The following is a 15,000-nucleotide window of genomic DNA, read 5'->3' as shown; positions in this document are numbered from 1 at the left end:
TAAAAACATATTTGGACATGCAAACATTTGATCATCTTTGAAACAGTACCTATTAATGAAGTTGATATACTTGAACAAAACCAAAAGGGAAAATTTGTTTTTCAACCATTTGTTCAACAGAAATATCAATATATGTGATTCTTCTGGATAAAAAGTAGGTACACCCTTGGTCTCAGAATACAGTATTGTCCTCTTTACTATACTAGTGTACTAGAACAGCACAGTGGTTACATGCAGGGTTAAGTATGCCAGCAAACGGGGTACGAGCCTAGTTCAGATCAGTATTTTTTTTTAATGAGCGGGGGGTTTTTCACTGTAGAAAGTTCTTCAAGGTAATGTTGATTGAACTCCATCACAATGACCAAACTTGAAACTGTGACACCCCCCCAGATAAAAAAAAAAAAAAACCAAGCACAACAAGTTTAGAAAATGCATAGACTAACCTGAGAGTCTCAGCCATGCGTCGCAGCTCCTCGTTCTGAAGTTTGAGTCTCTCGAGCTTAGCTAGGATTTTGGAGAGCTCACGGCTAGGATGCTCAGGCTGTTCACTGTCGCGCACCAGATGCCCGCCAATGTAGAACAGCAAGGTGCCCCATGCCAACAGCACTAGCATGATCCAGCGCCATGAGCCTGTCCACGTCCGCATGTCTCTCTCTCCTCACAGTGCAGTGCTCTTATGCATTCTTGCTACTCACTGCTACCCCACCAATATATAAGTAGTCAACAGTGGAGATGGAAGACAGCAATCACAGCATTTCAAAAGGCCCTGAGGTCGACGTTCTGGATTTTCCCAATGTGGAGAGAAGATTGTCAATTTCAGTAGGCTCTTAACTTTTCCTCATGTCTAGCATTCGTATGTACTACAAATCAGGAAGCACACATCCAAGCCTGTTCAAACAAAACAGTGTGTTAGAGACACAATTACAAAACATGCTGCTATGCATGGGGATAACCCTAGAGAGAAATCAAGGGACAAAAACAGAATCAGAATTCTCCTCCCACTTCGGCACTTTATCAAGAAAGCCGTTCTGATACTACTAACAACTAGACTAATTGTTCAGAATGATTATAGAATGTACAGTATGCATGAATTGCAAAAGCAAGACTTTAAATTTTCCATAAAGAAAAGTTGGAAAAGTCTTAACAAGTAACACCTCACATTCAATCACATCAGTATTGCCACTACTATTTTGATTACATTATTTTTTATTTATTGCCTTGGTGTAGAATGTAATCTTCATTGCAAAATATTATGTCTTAATATGTGGCAAAGAAAACAGATTAGTGTACTCAATATTTCTGACCCTGCTATATATCCAACACATTGTGCCATTAATTGAACAGACAAAGAAAAATATTAAATGTTGTTTTAATGATGATAAATTCAAGATAAAATACTGTGGCATGATTTTATGCTCGAAACCTTTCAGATAAACAAATTTCACAACTACTAATAGTTTGAATCTGTTAAGATAATTGAAAAACTTTTGTCCAGCCATTTCTATGTTCTTAAATGTCAGGGTGGCACAACTGCAAACATGAGGTTTTATTATGAAGTGAAGAGGAATTAACAGTCAGCATGATAAAGCATCTTCCAGAGGATCCCAATGATCTTTGTGGTGAGTGAAAAGATTTGTGGATCTCTCTGAAATACTGATAAAAATAGCTTATTTCAACGCATAGATACATTGGTACACTTCCCATGTCAGGTGGTAAAACCAATGTAAAGCTAGAAAAATGCCATTTTATCACCAAACTTATTATATTTAAAAAATTATATGTATAGAACTGCTAGCAAAGGCAAAATCTAATACCGGTGTCCAAGTAGAAGGCTGTTTAATTATAAATTAGCTGCAAAAAAGTCACATGGCACAACCAGTGAGTCAGGTGGTGCAACGGCAATGAATGTCACTATATGAAATAAATAATATTATTTAAAGCTTTAGACTGTCTATTATTGTTCTAAAATGTATTACTTTTAGGGTAAAGATTTTATTTTTATATCATCAAGTATATCGTCATATTTTGTCAAACATTACATTGTTATTAAAACACAATCCATTTTTGATATTATATAGTGGTGCATTCCAGTTGTTATGCATTTAATTTTAAAAAATCTTTTCATGAATGCATTTGGATATCTGAAATTAAAATTTTCAATGGACTTAAGCTAATGTTTCTTCTAAGGTGTATCAATATAAGACATGACTTTGTTCCTGTTCAATCAAAATCGATTACAGAAGTCAAGTCTATCCGTCATTCTCGGTGTTAGCGTGGGCGTCATTCTCCGTGTCAGCGCGGGCGTCATTCTCCGTGTCAGCGCGGGCGTCATTCTCCGTGTCAGCGCGGGCGTCATTCTCCGTGTCAGCGCGGGCGTCAACGTGGGCGTCATTCTCCGTGTCAGCATGGGCGTCATTCTCCGTGTCAGCGTGGGCGTCAGCGTGGGCGTCATTCTCTGTGTCAGCGTGGGCGTCAATCTCCGTGTCAGTGTGGGCATCATTCTCCACGTCAGCGTGGCCGTCAACGTGGGTGTCATTCTCAGTGTCGGCGTGGGTTGTCAACGTGGGCGTCTTTCTCAGTGTCAGTGTGGGCGTCAGCGTGGGTGTCATTCTCCGTGCCAGCGTGGGCATCAGCATCATTCTCCGCGTCGGTGTGGACATCATTCTCCGCCTCGGCGTGGGCATCAGTGTGGGTGTCATCCTCCGTGTCAGCTTGGGCGTCATTCTCCGCATTGTCCGTGTCAGCGTGGCCGTCAATGTGGGCGTCATTCTCCGCGTCGGCGTCATTCTCCGTGTCAGTGTGGGCGTCATTCTCCGTGTCAACGTGGGCATCAGCATCATTCTCCGTGTCGGCGTGGGCATCATTCTCTGCGTCGGCGTGGGCGTCATTCTCCGTGTCAGCGTGGGCGTCATTCTCCGCATCGGCGTCATTCTCCGTGTCAGCGTGGATTGTCAATGTGGCCGTCGTTCTCCATGCCAGCGTGGGCGTCAACGTGGGAGTCATTCTCCGCGTCGGTGTGGGCATCATTCTCCGTGTCGGTGTCATTCTCCGGGTCAACGTGGGCGTCATTCTCCACGCGGACGCCATTCTTGGCCTCGGTGTCGGCCTTGGCGTTGGCCTCAACGCGTCGGCATAGCTAACCAATCTAGTGCACTGTAGTCTATTCCAGTTACAAAGTTCCTAATGTGATCTTGTAATCAATCCTGTTTTTGATCAATTTTATACTTTTACTTCAATAGAGACTATAAAGTAAAACACTTTCTTTGTATTTAAATTTTTTTATTTGTATTTGAAAAATTATTCAGCATATTTCCTCTCATTACTAATTTTGTGATGTGGCACAACTGAATCATCAGGTTAAAGTGGACAAATGGCTGTGTGTGTGATATATATATAAAACACACACACACACACACACACACACAATATATCTATATCTATATATATCTATATATATATATATATATATATATATACACACACACACACACACACACACACACACACATATACATATATATATACACATATACATATATACAGTGCATCCGGAGAGTATTCACAGCGCTTCACTTTTCCCACATTTTGTTATGTTACAGCCTTTTTCCCAAATGGATTAAACTCATTATTTTCCTCAAAATTCTACAAACAATACCCCATAATGACAACATGAAAGAAGTTTGTTTAAAATCTTTGCAAATTTATTAAAAATAAAAAACAATAAAAGCACATGTACATAAGTATTCACAGCCTTTGCTCAATACTTTGTTGAAGCACCTTTGGCACCAATTACAGCCTCAAGTCTTTTTGAGTATGATGCTACAAGCTTGGCACACCTATTGTTGGGCAGTTTCTCCCATTCTTCTTTGGAGGACCTCTCAAGCTCCATCAGGTTGGATGGGGAGCATCAGTGCACAGTCATTTTCAGATCTCTCCATCGATGTTCAATCGGGTTCAAGTCTGGGCTCTGGCTGGGCTTTTTTGAAGGACATTCACAGAGTTGTCCTGTAGCCACTCCTTTGTTATCTTGGCTGTGTGCTTAGGGTCGTTGCCCTGTTGGAAGAAAAACTTCACCCCAGTCTGAGGTCAAGAGCGCTCTGGAGCAGGTTTTCATCAAGGATGTCTCTGTACATTGCTGCATTCATCTTTCCCTCAATCCTGACTAATCTCCCAGTTCCTGCCACTGAAAAACATCCCCACAGCATGATGCTGCCACCACCATGCTTCACTGTAGGGATGGTATTTGCCAGGTGATGACTGGTGCCTGGTTTCCTCCAGACATGACACTTGCCATTCAGGCCAAAGAGTTCAATCTTTGTTCAAACTTTGGTCTGAGAGTTCTTCAGGTGCCTTTTGGCAAACTCCAGGCAGGCCGTCATGTGCCTTTTACTGAGGAGTGGCTTCCGTCTGGCCACTCCATACAGGCTTGATTGGTGGAGTGCTGCAGAGATGGTTGTTCTTCTGGAAGGTTCTCCTCTCTCCACAGAGACATGCTGGAGCTCTGTCAGAGTGGCCACCGGGTTTTTGGTCCCCTCCCTGACTAAGGCCCTTCTCCCCGATCGCTCAGTTTGGCCGGGCGGCCAGCTCTAGGAAGAGTCCTGGTGGTTCCAAACTTCTTCCATTTATGGATGATAGAGGCCACTGTGCTCATTGGGACCTTCAATGCTGCAGAAATGTTTCTGTGCCCTTCCCCAGATCTGTGCCTCGATACAATCCGGTCTCGGAGGTCTACAGACAATTCCTTGGACTTCATGGCTTGGTTTGTGCTCTGACATGCATTGTTAACTGTGGGATCTTATATAGACAGGTGTATGCCTTGCCAAATCATGTCCAATCAACTAAATTTACCGCAGGTGGACTCCAATCGAGTTGTAGAAACATCTCAAGGATGATCAGTGGAAACAGGATGCACCTGAGCTCAATATTTAGTGTCATGGCAAAGGCTGTGAATACTTATGTAAATGTGCTTTTTTATTTTTGATAAATTTGCAAAGATTTCAAACAAACTTCTTTCACGTTGTCATTATGGGGTATTGTTTGTAGAATTTTGAGGAAAATAATGAATTTAATCCATATTGGAATAAGGCTGTAACATAACAAAATGTGGAAAAAGTGAAGTGCTGTGAATACTTTTCGGATGCACTGCATGTATGATATATATATATATATATGAGAGAGAGAGCGCGAGAGAGAGAGAGATACACGTATACATACACATACATTGAGGGTGTGTATGTGTAATGACTGGTTCAGTATTGTGCCTGAATAAATGTGTGTAATGTAATACATATTTTGCATATGGAAATATTCTATTAATTGAAAATTATGTATCATTTATCTCATTACAGATAAAATTACAACAAAGGTTTCTGTCTTAGATTTTTACATCTCGCTTGTTATCAATTTCCAAAAAGGCATTTATCAAAGTCATTCCTGTCATGGCTGAATCTAACTTAGTCATATAGAGCACTACGTAGGTGGTTGAATGCCGTTATTTTACATCCTTAATACGGTCCATGTTCATTGAAGAGGAAAGGCATTTGGAATACGGCCTGACCATGTATTTGTACAGGGCATCAATAATACAACATTATGACTTCGTGATAAGCAATAAGGCAAGTGGAGTTTAACCCACGTTGAGGCGGCAGTAAACAGCAGTGGAAAAGCAAGCTCAGAAAAGTAAAGCGAGCCGAGTTGAGTCATGTAGTGTAAAAGTGGCTTAAGGGACACTTAATTCATTTAGAATTAATATTAAAACACACACACACACACACACACACACACACACACACACACACACATATACAGTATCTCACAAAAGTGAGTACACCCCTCACATTTTTGTAAATATTTGATTCTATCTTTTCATGTGACAACACTGAAGAAATGACACTTTGTTAAAATGTAAAGTAGTGAGTGTACAGCTTGTGTAACAGTGTAAATTTGCTGTCCCCTCAAAATAACTCCACACACAGACATTAATGTCTAAACCGATGGCAACAAAAGTGAGTACACCCCTAAGGGAAAATGTCCAAATTGGGCCCAATTAGCCATTTTCCCTCCCTGGTGTCATGTGGCTTGTTAGTGTTACAAGGTCTCAGGTGTGAATGGGGAGCAGGTGTGTTAAATTTGGTGTCATCACTCTCACACTCCCTCATACTGGTCACTGGAAGTTCAACATGGCACCTCATGGCAAAGAACTCTCTGAGGATCTGAAAAAAAGAATTGTTGCTCTACATAAAAATGGTCTAGGCTATAAGAAGATTGCCAAGACCCTGAGACTGAGCTGCAGCACGGTGGCCAAGACCATACAGTGGTTTAACAGAACAGGTTCCACTCAGAACAGGCCTCGCCATGGTTGACCAAAAAAGTTGAGTGCACATGCTCAGCGTCATATCCAGAGGTTGTCTTTGGGAAATATGGGAAATGGGAAAGACAATATGGGAAATGTCTATGGGTTGCTGCATAGGTTGAAGGGGTGAGGGGGTGGGGGGTCAGCTTGTCAGTGCTCAGACCATACGCCGCACACTGCATCAAATTGGTCTGTATGGCCGTCGTCCCAGAAGGAAGCCTCTCCTAAAGATGATGGACAAGAAAGCCCGCAAACAGTTTGCTGAAGACAAGCAGACTAAGGACATGGATTACTGGAACCATGTCCTGTGGTCTGATGAGACCAAGATAAACTTATTTGGTTAGATGGTGTCAAGCATGTGTGGTGGCAACCTGGTGAGGAGTACAAAGACAAGTGTGTCTTGCCTACAGTCAAGCATGGTGGAGGGAGTGTCATGGTCTGGGCCTGCATGAGTGCTGCCAGCACTGGGGAGCTACAGTTCATTGAGGGAACCATGAATGCCAACATATACTGTGACATACTGAAGCAGACCATGATCCCCTCCCTTCGGAGACTGGGCCGCAGGGCAGTATTCCAGCATGATAACCTTGCTAAAGAAGCTGAGGGTGAAGGTGATGGACTGGCCAAGCATGTCTCCAGACCTAAACCCTATTGAGCATCTGTGGGGCATCCTCAAACGGAAGGTGGAGGAGCAAAAGGTCTCCAACATCCACCAGCTATGTGATGTCATCATGGAGGAGTGGAAGAGGACTCCAGTGGCAACCTGTGAAGCTCTGGTGAACTCCATGCCCAAGAGGGTTAAGGCAGTGCTGGAAAATAATTGTGGCCACACAAAATATTGACACTTTTGGCCCAATTTGGACATTTTCACTTAGGGGTGTACTCACTTTTGTTGCCAGCAGTTTAGATATTAATGGCTGTGTGTTGAGTTATTTTGAGGGGACAGCAAATTTACACTGTTACACAAGCTGTACACTCACTACTTTACATTGTAGCAAAGTGTCATTTCTTCAGTGTTGTCACATAAAAAGATAGAATCAAATATTTACAAAAATGTGAGGAGTATACTCACTTTTGTGAGATACTGTATATATTGAACGCATCAACATTTCTTTCAGAAAATATATTTCCAATGAGGTTATTCACATGAAATTTTCACCAGACATCAGTATTAACTCAAGAAATCCACACATATAAAGAAATCCAAACATTAAAGTCCATAAATGAAGCTGTGTAATAAAGCGGAATGACACAGGAAAAAAATATTGAACACGCTAACTGAAATTTACTTAACACTTGGTGGAGAAGCCTTTTTTATAATCACATCTTCAAGACCCTTCCTGTATGAAGAAATTAATCGGCCGCGGTATTCAGGTGTGATTTTGGCCCGTTCTTCTGACATATTGTCTTCTGCCGATCTCCTCAACCACCACTAGTGCGTAGCATCCACCTGGATGATGAGACAGCACCACACACCAGCTATTAGTGGAGGAGAGAGATGTAGCCAACTTCGAGATGGGGATTATTAGGGGGCCATAATAAAAAGGCCAACAGGGTAATTTCACCAGGACTCTTAATGACCACAGTATCTCAGTTTAACGTCTCATTCGATATATTTAAAGTGCTGTTTTTATGGTAGTGCCCCGTCACTATACTGGGGCATTAGGGCCCACACAGACCACAGGGTGAGCACCCCCTACAGGCCTCACTGTTACCACTTCCAGCAGCAACAGTAGTTTTCCCCAGGAGGTCTCCCATCCAGGTACTGGCCAGGCTCAACCCTGCTTAGCTTCAGTGGGAAACCAGGCAATAACTGCAGGGAGATATGGCTCTGGAGGACCTGCTGCTAACATTTTGGTCCCAGATGCCAAAACACACCTTAAGAGATCTTGTGGAGCCCATGCCTCAATGGGTCAGAGCTGTTTTGGCAGCATAAGGGGGACCTACACAAGATAAGGCAGGTGGATTATGGCTGATCATCGTATATTGGCAATATAATTTTGATCTTCCCCCTAACTTCTTTTCACCCACTTCATGGGACTCGGAGAGTGCTTAGCAGCTCTTTCAGCATTCACTCCATCTACACTCTGGAAAAGAAAGATACCACTGGTCCTTCATACTTCATACGAGCTGTAAGGACATAAGCCCCCTGCTCTAAGCGGTCTGTCACACCTAGACTTTGATCAATCAAAGTACCTTGGCAGGAAAGCAGGACCTTGGTCTCGCAGGGCAGTACAGGCCATTCTCTTTTATGGAAAGTTGCCAAGGTGCCCAAAAGTCGATTGATTTCTCGCTAGGTGCTTTTTTGAAAGAAAAAAAAAAGTCACTAAAGGGGTCTAAAAAGTGGACCAGAGCTGTCTCTGTCACAATGAGTGAGTGAATAACAGGAGGGGCTGCAGTGGGGTGTCATATTTTGAGTGAAAGGATGTATTAGTCTTCTATCAAAAATAAACAAACTTAGCAATTTCGTATTTATTGATTTTTTATATATATATATATATATATATATATATATATATATATAATTCAAGCACTTTTTAAGCACCACCAGGTTAAAAATGGCTATTTTCAAGGTTTTCCAGTACTTAAATTTCAAAAAGCCAAATTCAACCACTTCAAGCCCCCTGTATGAACACTGCCCCACCCATTAATTTACACTCAGTTTGATGAATTTTTCACTAATTTGCATAATATGCAAAACCTACTTTTGCTAACTAGTCCTAGGATTTTTGACCGATCTTCACAAACCTGGTGCCAAACTAATTAGGAGCATGTGACCCTCAAACATGATCAAAAATATGTTGACCTTGGTAAACAATATGACTAGGCGGACCATGATTTATTCCAAGAGCTGTAACGCATGAATGCTTGTGTGCATCCAGATGAAACTTGAAAGGAATATACACAATAAGATTCTAAGCTAAAGTCATAAAACTGGTTCTCAGGAACCCCAGGTCTGATCGAGCTTAAATTAGGTATGATGCATCATTATGTTAATCTGTAGTTGGAATTTTGATGATGATCTAATTACTTTATAAAAAAAAAAACAAACAAAAAAAAAACCTGGCCTTCATCGGCCAATAAGGTTTCAGCAGGCATTTACAGGGTTAACAGTCAGTACCGTTCACATGGACAACAATAATCTTATATTAATCCACTTAAGACAACACACTACCATAAATAACTACAATAATAAACTACCATGTAAACAACGATTATTGATTACCTTAATCCGACTAAAGTCATACTCGAAATAAACACAAATCAAATTAAGACGTGGAGTATTCCTGTTTTAGTCTCATTATTGAAGTGCATTACAGACCTTAATCATACAATTTACATCGTGTAGGAGTTTTCCCCACATTGTGCAATAGGACACACACGCACACAACAGTGCTCAACTGTTTCACAGCAAACAGAGCACGGCTGTGTCCGAAACCGCATACTTCCCTACTATATAGTAGGCGAAATACATGCATTTCTGCTACTATATAGAAGGTAAGTACACGGTTTCATGTATTTCGCCTGTAAGTACATGTATTTCGCCTACTATATAGTAGGTAAGTACGCGGTTTTGGACACAGCCCATGGCACTAAGCAGTCGATCCATGTTCTATAAAATGTAAAACGAGAACATGAAAAGAATATTCTAAAAGCGACGCATGTAAACACCTTAATCACAATATTGTCTTATTCAGAACAAGGTCAATAATTCTATAATTACTTGGGAGTCCAAGTAACCAAAACTTTCAAGTCTTTATTTACAAAATATTTTCACTTTTTTTTTTTTTTTGAAACACACAAAGCATTCGTATCGCTTCCTAAAATTGGGAATAAACCACTGGAGTCACATGGATTACTTTTTTGATAACTTTTTGGAGCTTGAAAGTTTTGGTTACTTAGACTGTAAACAGAGGGACAGAAATCTCCCAGGTTTCATTAAAATGTCCTAATTTGTGTTACAAAGATGAATGAAAGTCTTATGGGTTTGGAACGACATGAGGGTGAGTAATTGATAACAGAATTTTAATTTTTGGGGGAACTATCCCTTTAATAATTATGAAAAGCATGTTGAAATTTGCATTCAGTATGGTTGCCACATGCTAATCAACCCATGTGAGGTGGAGCTGGATCAGTCAAAGAGCTGTACTTCATGAATGCCTGCACAGAATTGCACTAAATTTGAAATGCATGTATGGCAATGCATTCCAATGGATCACTGAAAAAGCTAATTCTCAGAAAGTATAAAGAAGTATATTCATGTATGGCCTCTTTATAAGCTCTGTGTACATGGGCAAAGACTGGCTACTGGGGGCAGTCTGCTCTGGCCCCATTGCTGGCCCCATTGCTCTGGCCCCATTGCTCTGGGCCCCGCAGATCGCCATTTGCGGCTACATTTAGAGGGCCAAGCACTGAAGGTGCGTAAAAGAATTTTAAATACTCAAAATGGTTTGCCCGTAATGGGCCAACGAATCTGACCCCGAAACCGCCAAACAGGATGTGAGGTATCTCAGCAAAGACTTTGCGCACTGACTCAAAACTTGGTAGAAATCTTCAGGACCATGATCTGTGGTTATGCAACAAAATGTGATGGCACCACCTACTGGTCAAAATTTACAATAATATGCCAAAAATGCTTCCATCTAAGTTCCAGTTTTGCTACTCCTCCAAATTTTGTCCAATCTTCACCAAATTTGGCTCACATCTTGAGACCTGTCTAAACAACTGCCTACTGCCATTCTAGCTATTCAATGTGCTTATGTGTTATACAAACACCACATGACCGTTTACTAAGCGATTTTCAATTTTTTTTAAAAAAAAGGGCAAAAGATTGTAAAACAAAACGTGATTGGTCGGAGCAAGAACATGCTATGATTGGTCAGTGCAATGAGGCAGTTGTCCGATTGGCTTGAGCAGATGGTGGGCGGATTCCAACTATTTGTGGATGTGTGTGCACTCTTCATGCTAGAAATGTTTAAAAATCCATAAATGTGTGCAGCAATCCACAAATGAATGCAAGGCTGAGTTGTGTTTATGACAAAAACATTTGTTTAAAAAAAAAAAGTTTATTTGCAACTCTTATTTACTTGTCAATTTATTTTATTTTTGTGAAACTAACATTGTGGATCTCATTCACTGCATTTGTGAACTTGTTTAATTTTTGTAAATCTCACTACATTTATTTGTGGATCGTAATCTATTTATTTGGAATTATGAAATAAATCTAACCCCATAAGTCACACTCTGTTGAACAATCTGTGAAGAAACAAAACTGAAGACAGGAATAAAAAATCCTAGGATAAGTTCTCAAAAGTAGGTTTTGAATATTAAGCAAATGATCAAAACTGAGTGGGTGGAGCTAAAAGGTCCAAAAGGCACATTTTTAGGGAGTAAGGAGACAAAGCATGGGGGGGAAAAAAAAAAAAAAAAAAAAAAAAAAAAAAACTTTCCCTGTACTAGGGAAATTTTAACAAAAAATATGCTTATTTTTAAGTGCAGTTTATTTTTTATTTAGTATAGAATTTATGATATTCAAGATATGAGCTAAAGCAAAAATGCAGTGCTACAGCGCCACCATTAGGCCGATCAGTCTCATCTCTCTTGCCTGTGTCCCCTCACACAGCTCCACCTCTATCAAGTTTGCTGATGACAGTGGTTATGGGCCTCATCTCAAACAATGACGAGGCTGCCTACCTTGACGAAGCAGAGGAACTACACCCCACTCAAGATCAGCGGAGCCCCCATGGATAGAGTGAGCAGCTTCAGCTACTTTGGAGTACACATCTCTGAGGACCTGACCTGGATGCATCACCCTAAAGCTCAGGTGATCAAAGCCAGAGAATGGTTGTACCATCTGTGACTACTGAGGAAATTCAGGGTCTCACCAGCGATCCTGAAAACTTTCTATACTGAGGCTATAGAAAGTTTACTGACTCTTACATTTCAGCATGATACAGAAATTGCTCTATCCAAGACCACAAAGCTCTGCAGAGAGTGGTGTGCTTAGCTCATAGCATCTCTGGGTCTGCTCTCGCCTCTCTGCATGATATCTACACCAGGCAATGTTTGTAGAATTTTGAGGAAAATAATGAATTTAATCCATTTTGGAATAAGGCTGTACGATAACAAAATGTGCAAAAAGTGAAGCGCTGTGAATACTTTACTTTCCGGATGCACTGTAGGTCATCAAAAAGCCTCTGGTGTGTAAAATTAGTAAACCCAATCATGTCCTCCCATTTATTTTACCCCAATAAAAGTTAAAGCATTAAATGGTTAATAAGGACTCCTGACCGTATTAGCATTAAACGCGCATACTCTAACCATTAAGTAAACAAAGATGAGGATGTTTTCTTGCAATAATACACTTGAATTAAACTATGCTACAACATTCATAATGCAACCGCTACCATAATTTAAACTCACTTGTTTGAACTGCTAGAATAAATATTGCGGGTAAGCCAGCCGCTCTTCCTGAAAGTACGGTTAATCTAGCGGCACATACATCTGGCTAGCGGCGTCGCATTACATGCGTATGAAGTCATGCGCCGCTGACTAGGAAGCGGCTTATACTTCCGGTTAGTTAAAAAATAAAAAATTTTAAAAAACACTAGTGTTCCATTTGAGATGATATTACCTTTTTAATATTCATACAATATATGGTAGAGTATATAGTGCATAGTGCAAATGTATAATATTTACTCTCCGAAGCGTGTTTTCGGAAGAGAAGTAACGTAATGAGTAAATGCACCCCATACCACAGGCAAACAAACTAATCGTTAATGAGATTCGTGGACAACGATTTTCATAATCAATTTTATCGATTAGTTGTCGCAGCTCTACACCATTCATTTTTGAAATGGATTTCTGTAATATTTTTTATATATATATATATATATATATATATATATATATATATATATATATATATATATATATATATACACACACACACACACACAGTGGGGGGAAATAAGTATTGAACAAGTCAACATTTTTTTCAGTAAATACATTTCCAATGAGGCTATTCTAGGGCTGCACGATTATGGACAAAATGATAATCACAATTATTTTGACTAATATTGAGATGATGATTTTCATTGATTTTAGGGACAACATTTTCATTGCACTTTCACATTTCAATAAACAGACCACTGCTTTCACCTCCATGTTATGCTACATTCCCACCAATGTACAAATCTTTGCATCAAATTAGACTGGTCCTTAAATTGCATCATCTCATAGAAGTAAAATATAAATAAAATTGTACCCAAAATATAGGATAAGTAAAAATGAAAATGGCATCAACTAAATATGCAATCAAATATAACACTATGTAACCAAATGAAAACAAATCAGGCCTATGCAGAAAAGGCAATAACAATGTTTACAGGAGGAGTGACACAGCCAAATCACCCAATAGAGTGGTGCAAGGGTGACATCATCTTGTACCGGAACCCGGAAGTTAGCATCACACTGGTTCCCTCTACAAAAACCCAATATGATTTTCAAATAGGCTTTTGAATTATTGTAAAAAATAATCTCTGTGATCAACAAAAGTTTACAATACTAACATGTTTTGTCCATCAAGATCATTTTCACAAATGAATAGAACTTTTATGACGTTTTAAACCTAAATACAATCGCCAGAAATAAACAGCTAACCGTACACTATAAACGAATTACACTGCTTTCGCGCGACTTTAACGTCACCATCACCAAGCTTCCGACAACTTTTCCAAACTTGATTTAAAAACATTTTCCATAATACGGATTTACTCTGTGGATGAATCTTCATCCACGTTTTTTGGGGGAATTGTGCACAAAATACCTGAACCAGTTTATCTGCAAAGACTTTTCCTGTTCGGCGTGAGGACGTTTGATGTCCCTGACAATGTCTGAAGTCCCCATTTAGCAACTTGTTAGTGTCATGATTTCCCCTCGTGCAAGTGCTGGAGCACAAAGCAAAGCTGGCAGCGCAATGCTAACTCGTTTCCAGGTTTTGGCATACAAAATGATGTCATCCCTGCACCACTCTATGGTGGCTGGCTGTAAGATTACGAAGCACTTGATTTGATCTGCAGCGCAGTTTTCTATGAGCGGAGGATGAACTTTAAACATCAATATCGCAGTTGATCATGTTCATGTAATCGTGGGCAGTCAAAATCATAATCGAGATCAATATTCGATTAATTGTGCAGCCATAGGCTAGTCACATGAAATTTTCACCAGACATCAGTATTAAGTCAAGAAATCTGGACATATAAAGAATTCACAACGTTGAAGTCCATAAATGAAGTTGTGTGTTATAAAGTGGAACGACACAGGAAAAAAGTATAAGAAAAAGCTGTTCTCCAAGGCAAGGTAAGGCAAGGAACCAGCTGAAATCACTAAATAATTATAACTCCAATCTGTGCAAATTAATATCAGCTGGGTTAGTAAATTGATGTTTTATAAAAAAGGCTTTTCGTTACCAAAGTATCACACAAGAAACATCTCATGATGGGTAAAAACAAAGAGCTCTCCCAAGACCTGCACACCCTTATTGATGCAAAACATATTGATGGAATCGGATACAGACGTATTTCAAAACTTCTGAATCCTCCAGTAAGCACCACTGGGGCCATTATCCACAAGTGGAAGCAACATCA

General features: G+C 40.1%; 1 protein-coding gene across 2 annotated transcripts in view; it reads right to left on the bottom strand.

Moving 5' to 3' along the window:
• LOC128612442 (alpha-(1,6)-fucosyltransferase-like) overlaps positions 1–15,000 on the bottom strand; it is a 92,311-nt gene that overhangs the window by 63,316 nt on the left and 13,995 nt on the right. For both annotated transcript variants that reach the window (XM_053632619.1, XM_053632620.1), the window contains exon 2: positions 444–888. In XM_053632619.1, coding sequence (XP_053488594.1) covers positions 444–646 — 203 coding nt within the window. In that variant the 5' untranslated portion in view covers positions 647–888. The remainder of the gene's footprint in view (positions 1–443; positions 889–15,000) is intronic.

The sequence above is a fragment of the Ictalurus furcatus genome, chromosome 9 (assembly GCF_023375685.1).
Source record: "Ictalurus furcatus strain D&B chromosome 9, Billie_1.0, whole genome shotgun sequence".
Lineage (NCBI taxonomy): Eukaryota > Metazoa > Chordata > Actinopteri > Siluriformes > Ictaluridae > Ictalurus > Ictalurus furcatus.
This window is presented reverse-complemented; position numbering and strand designations above follow the sequence as displayed.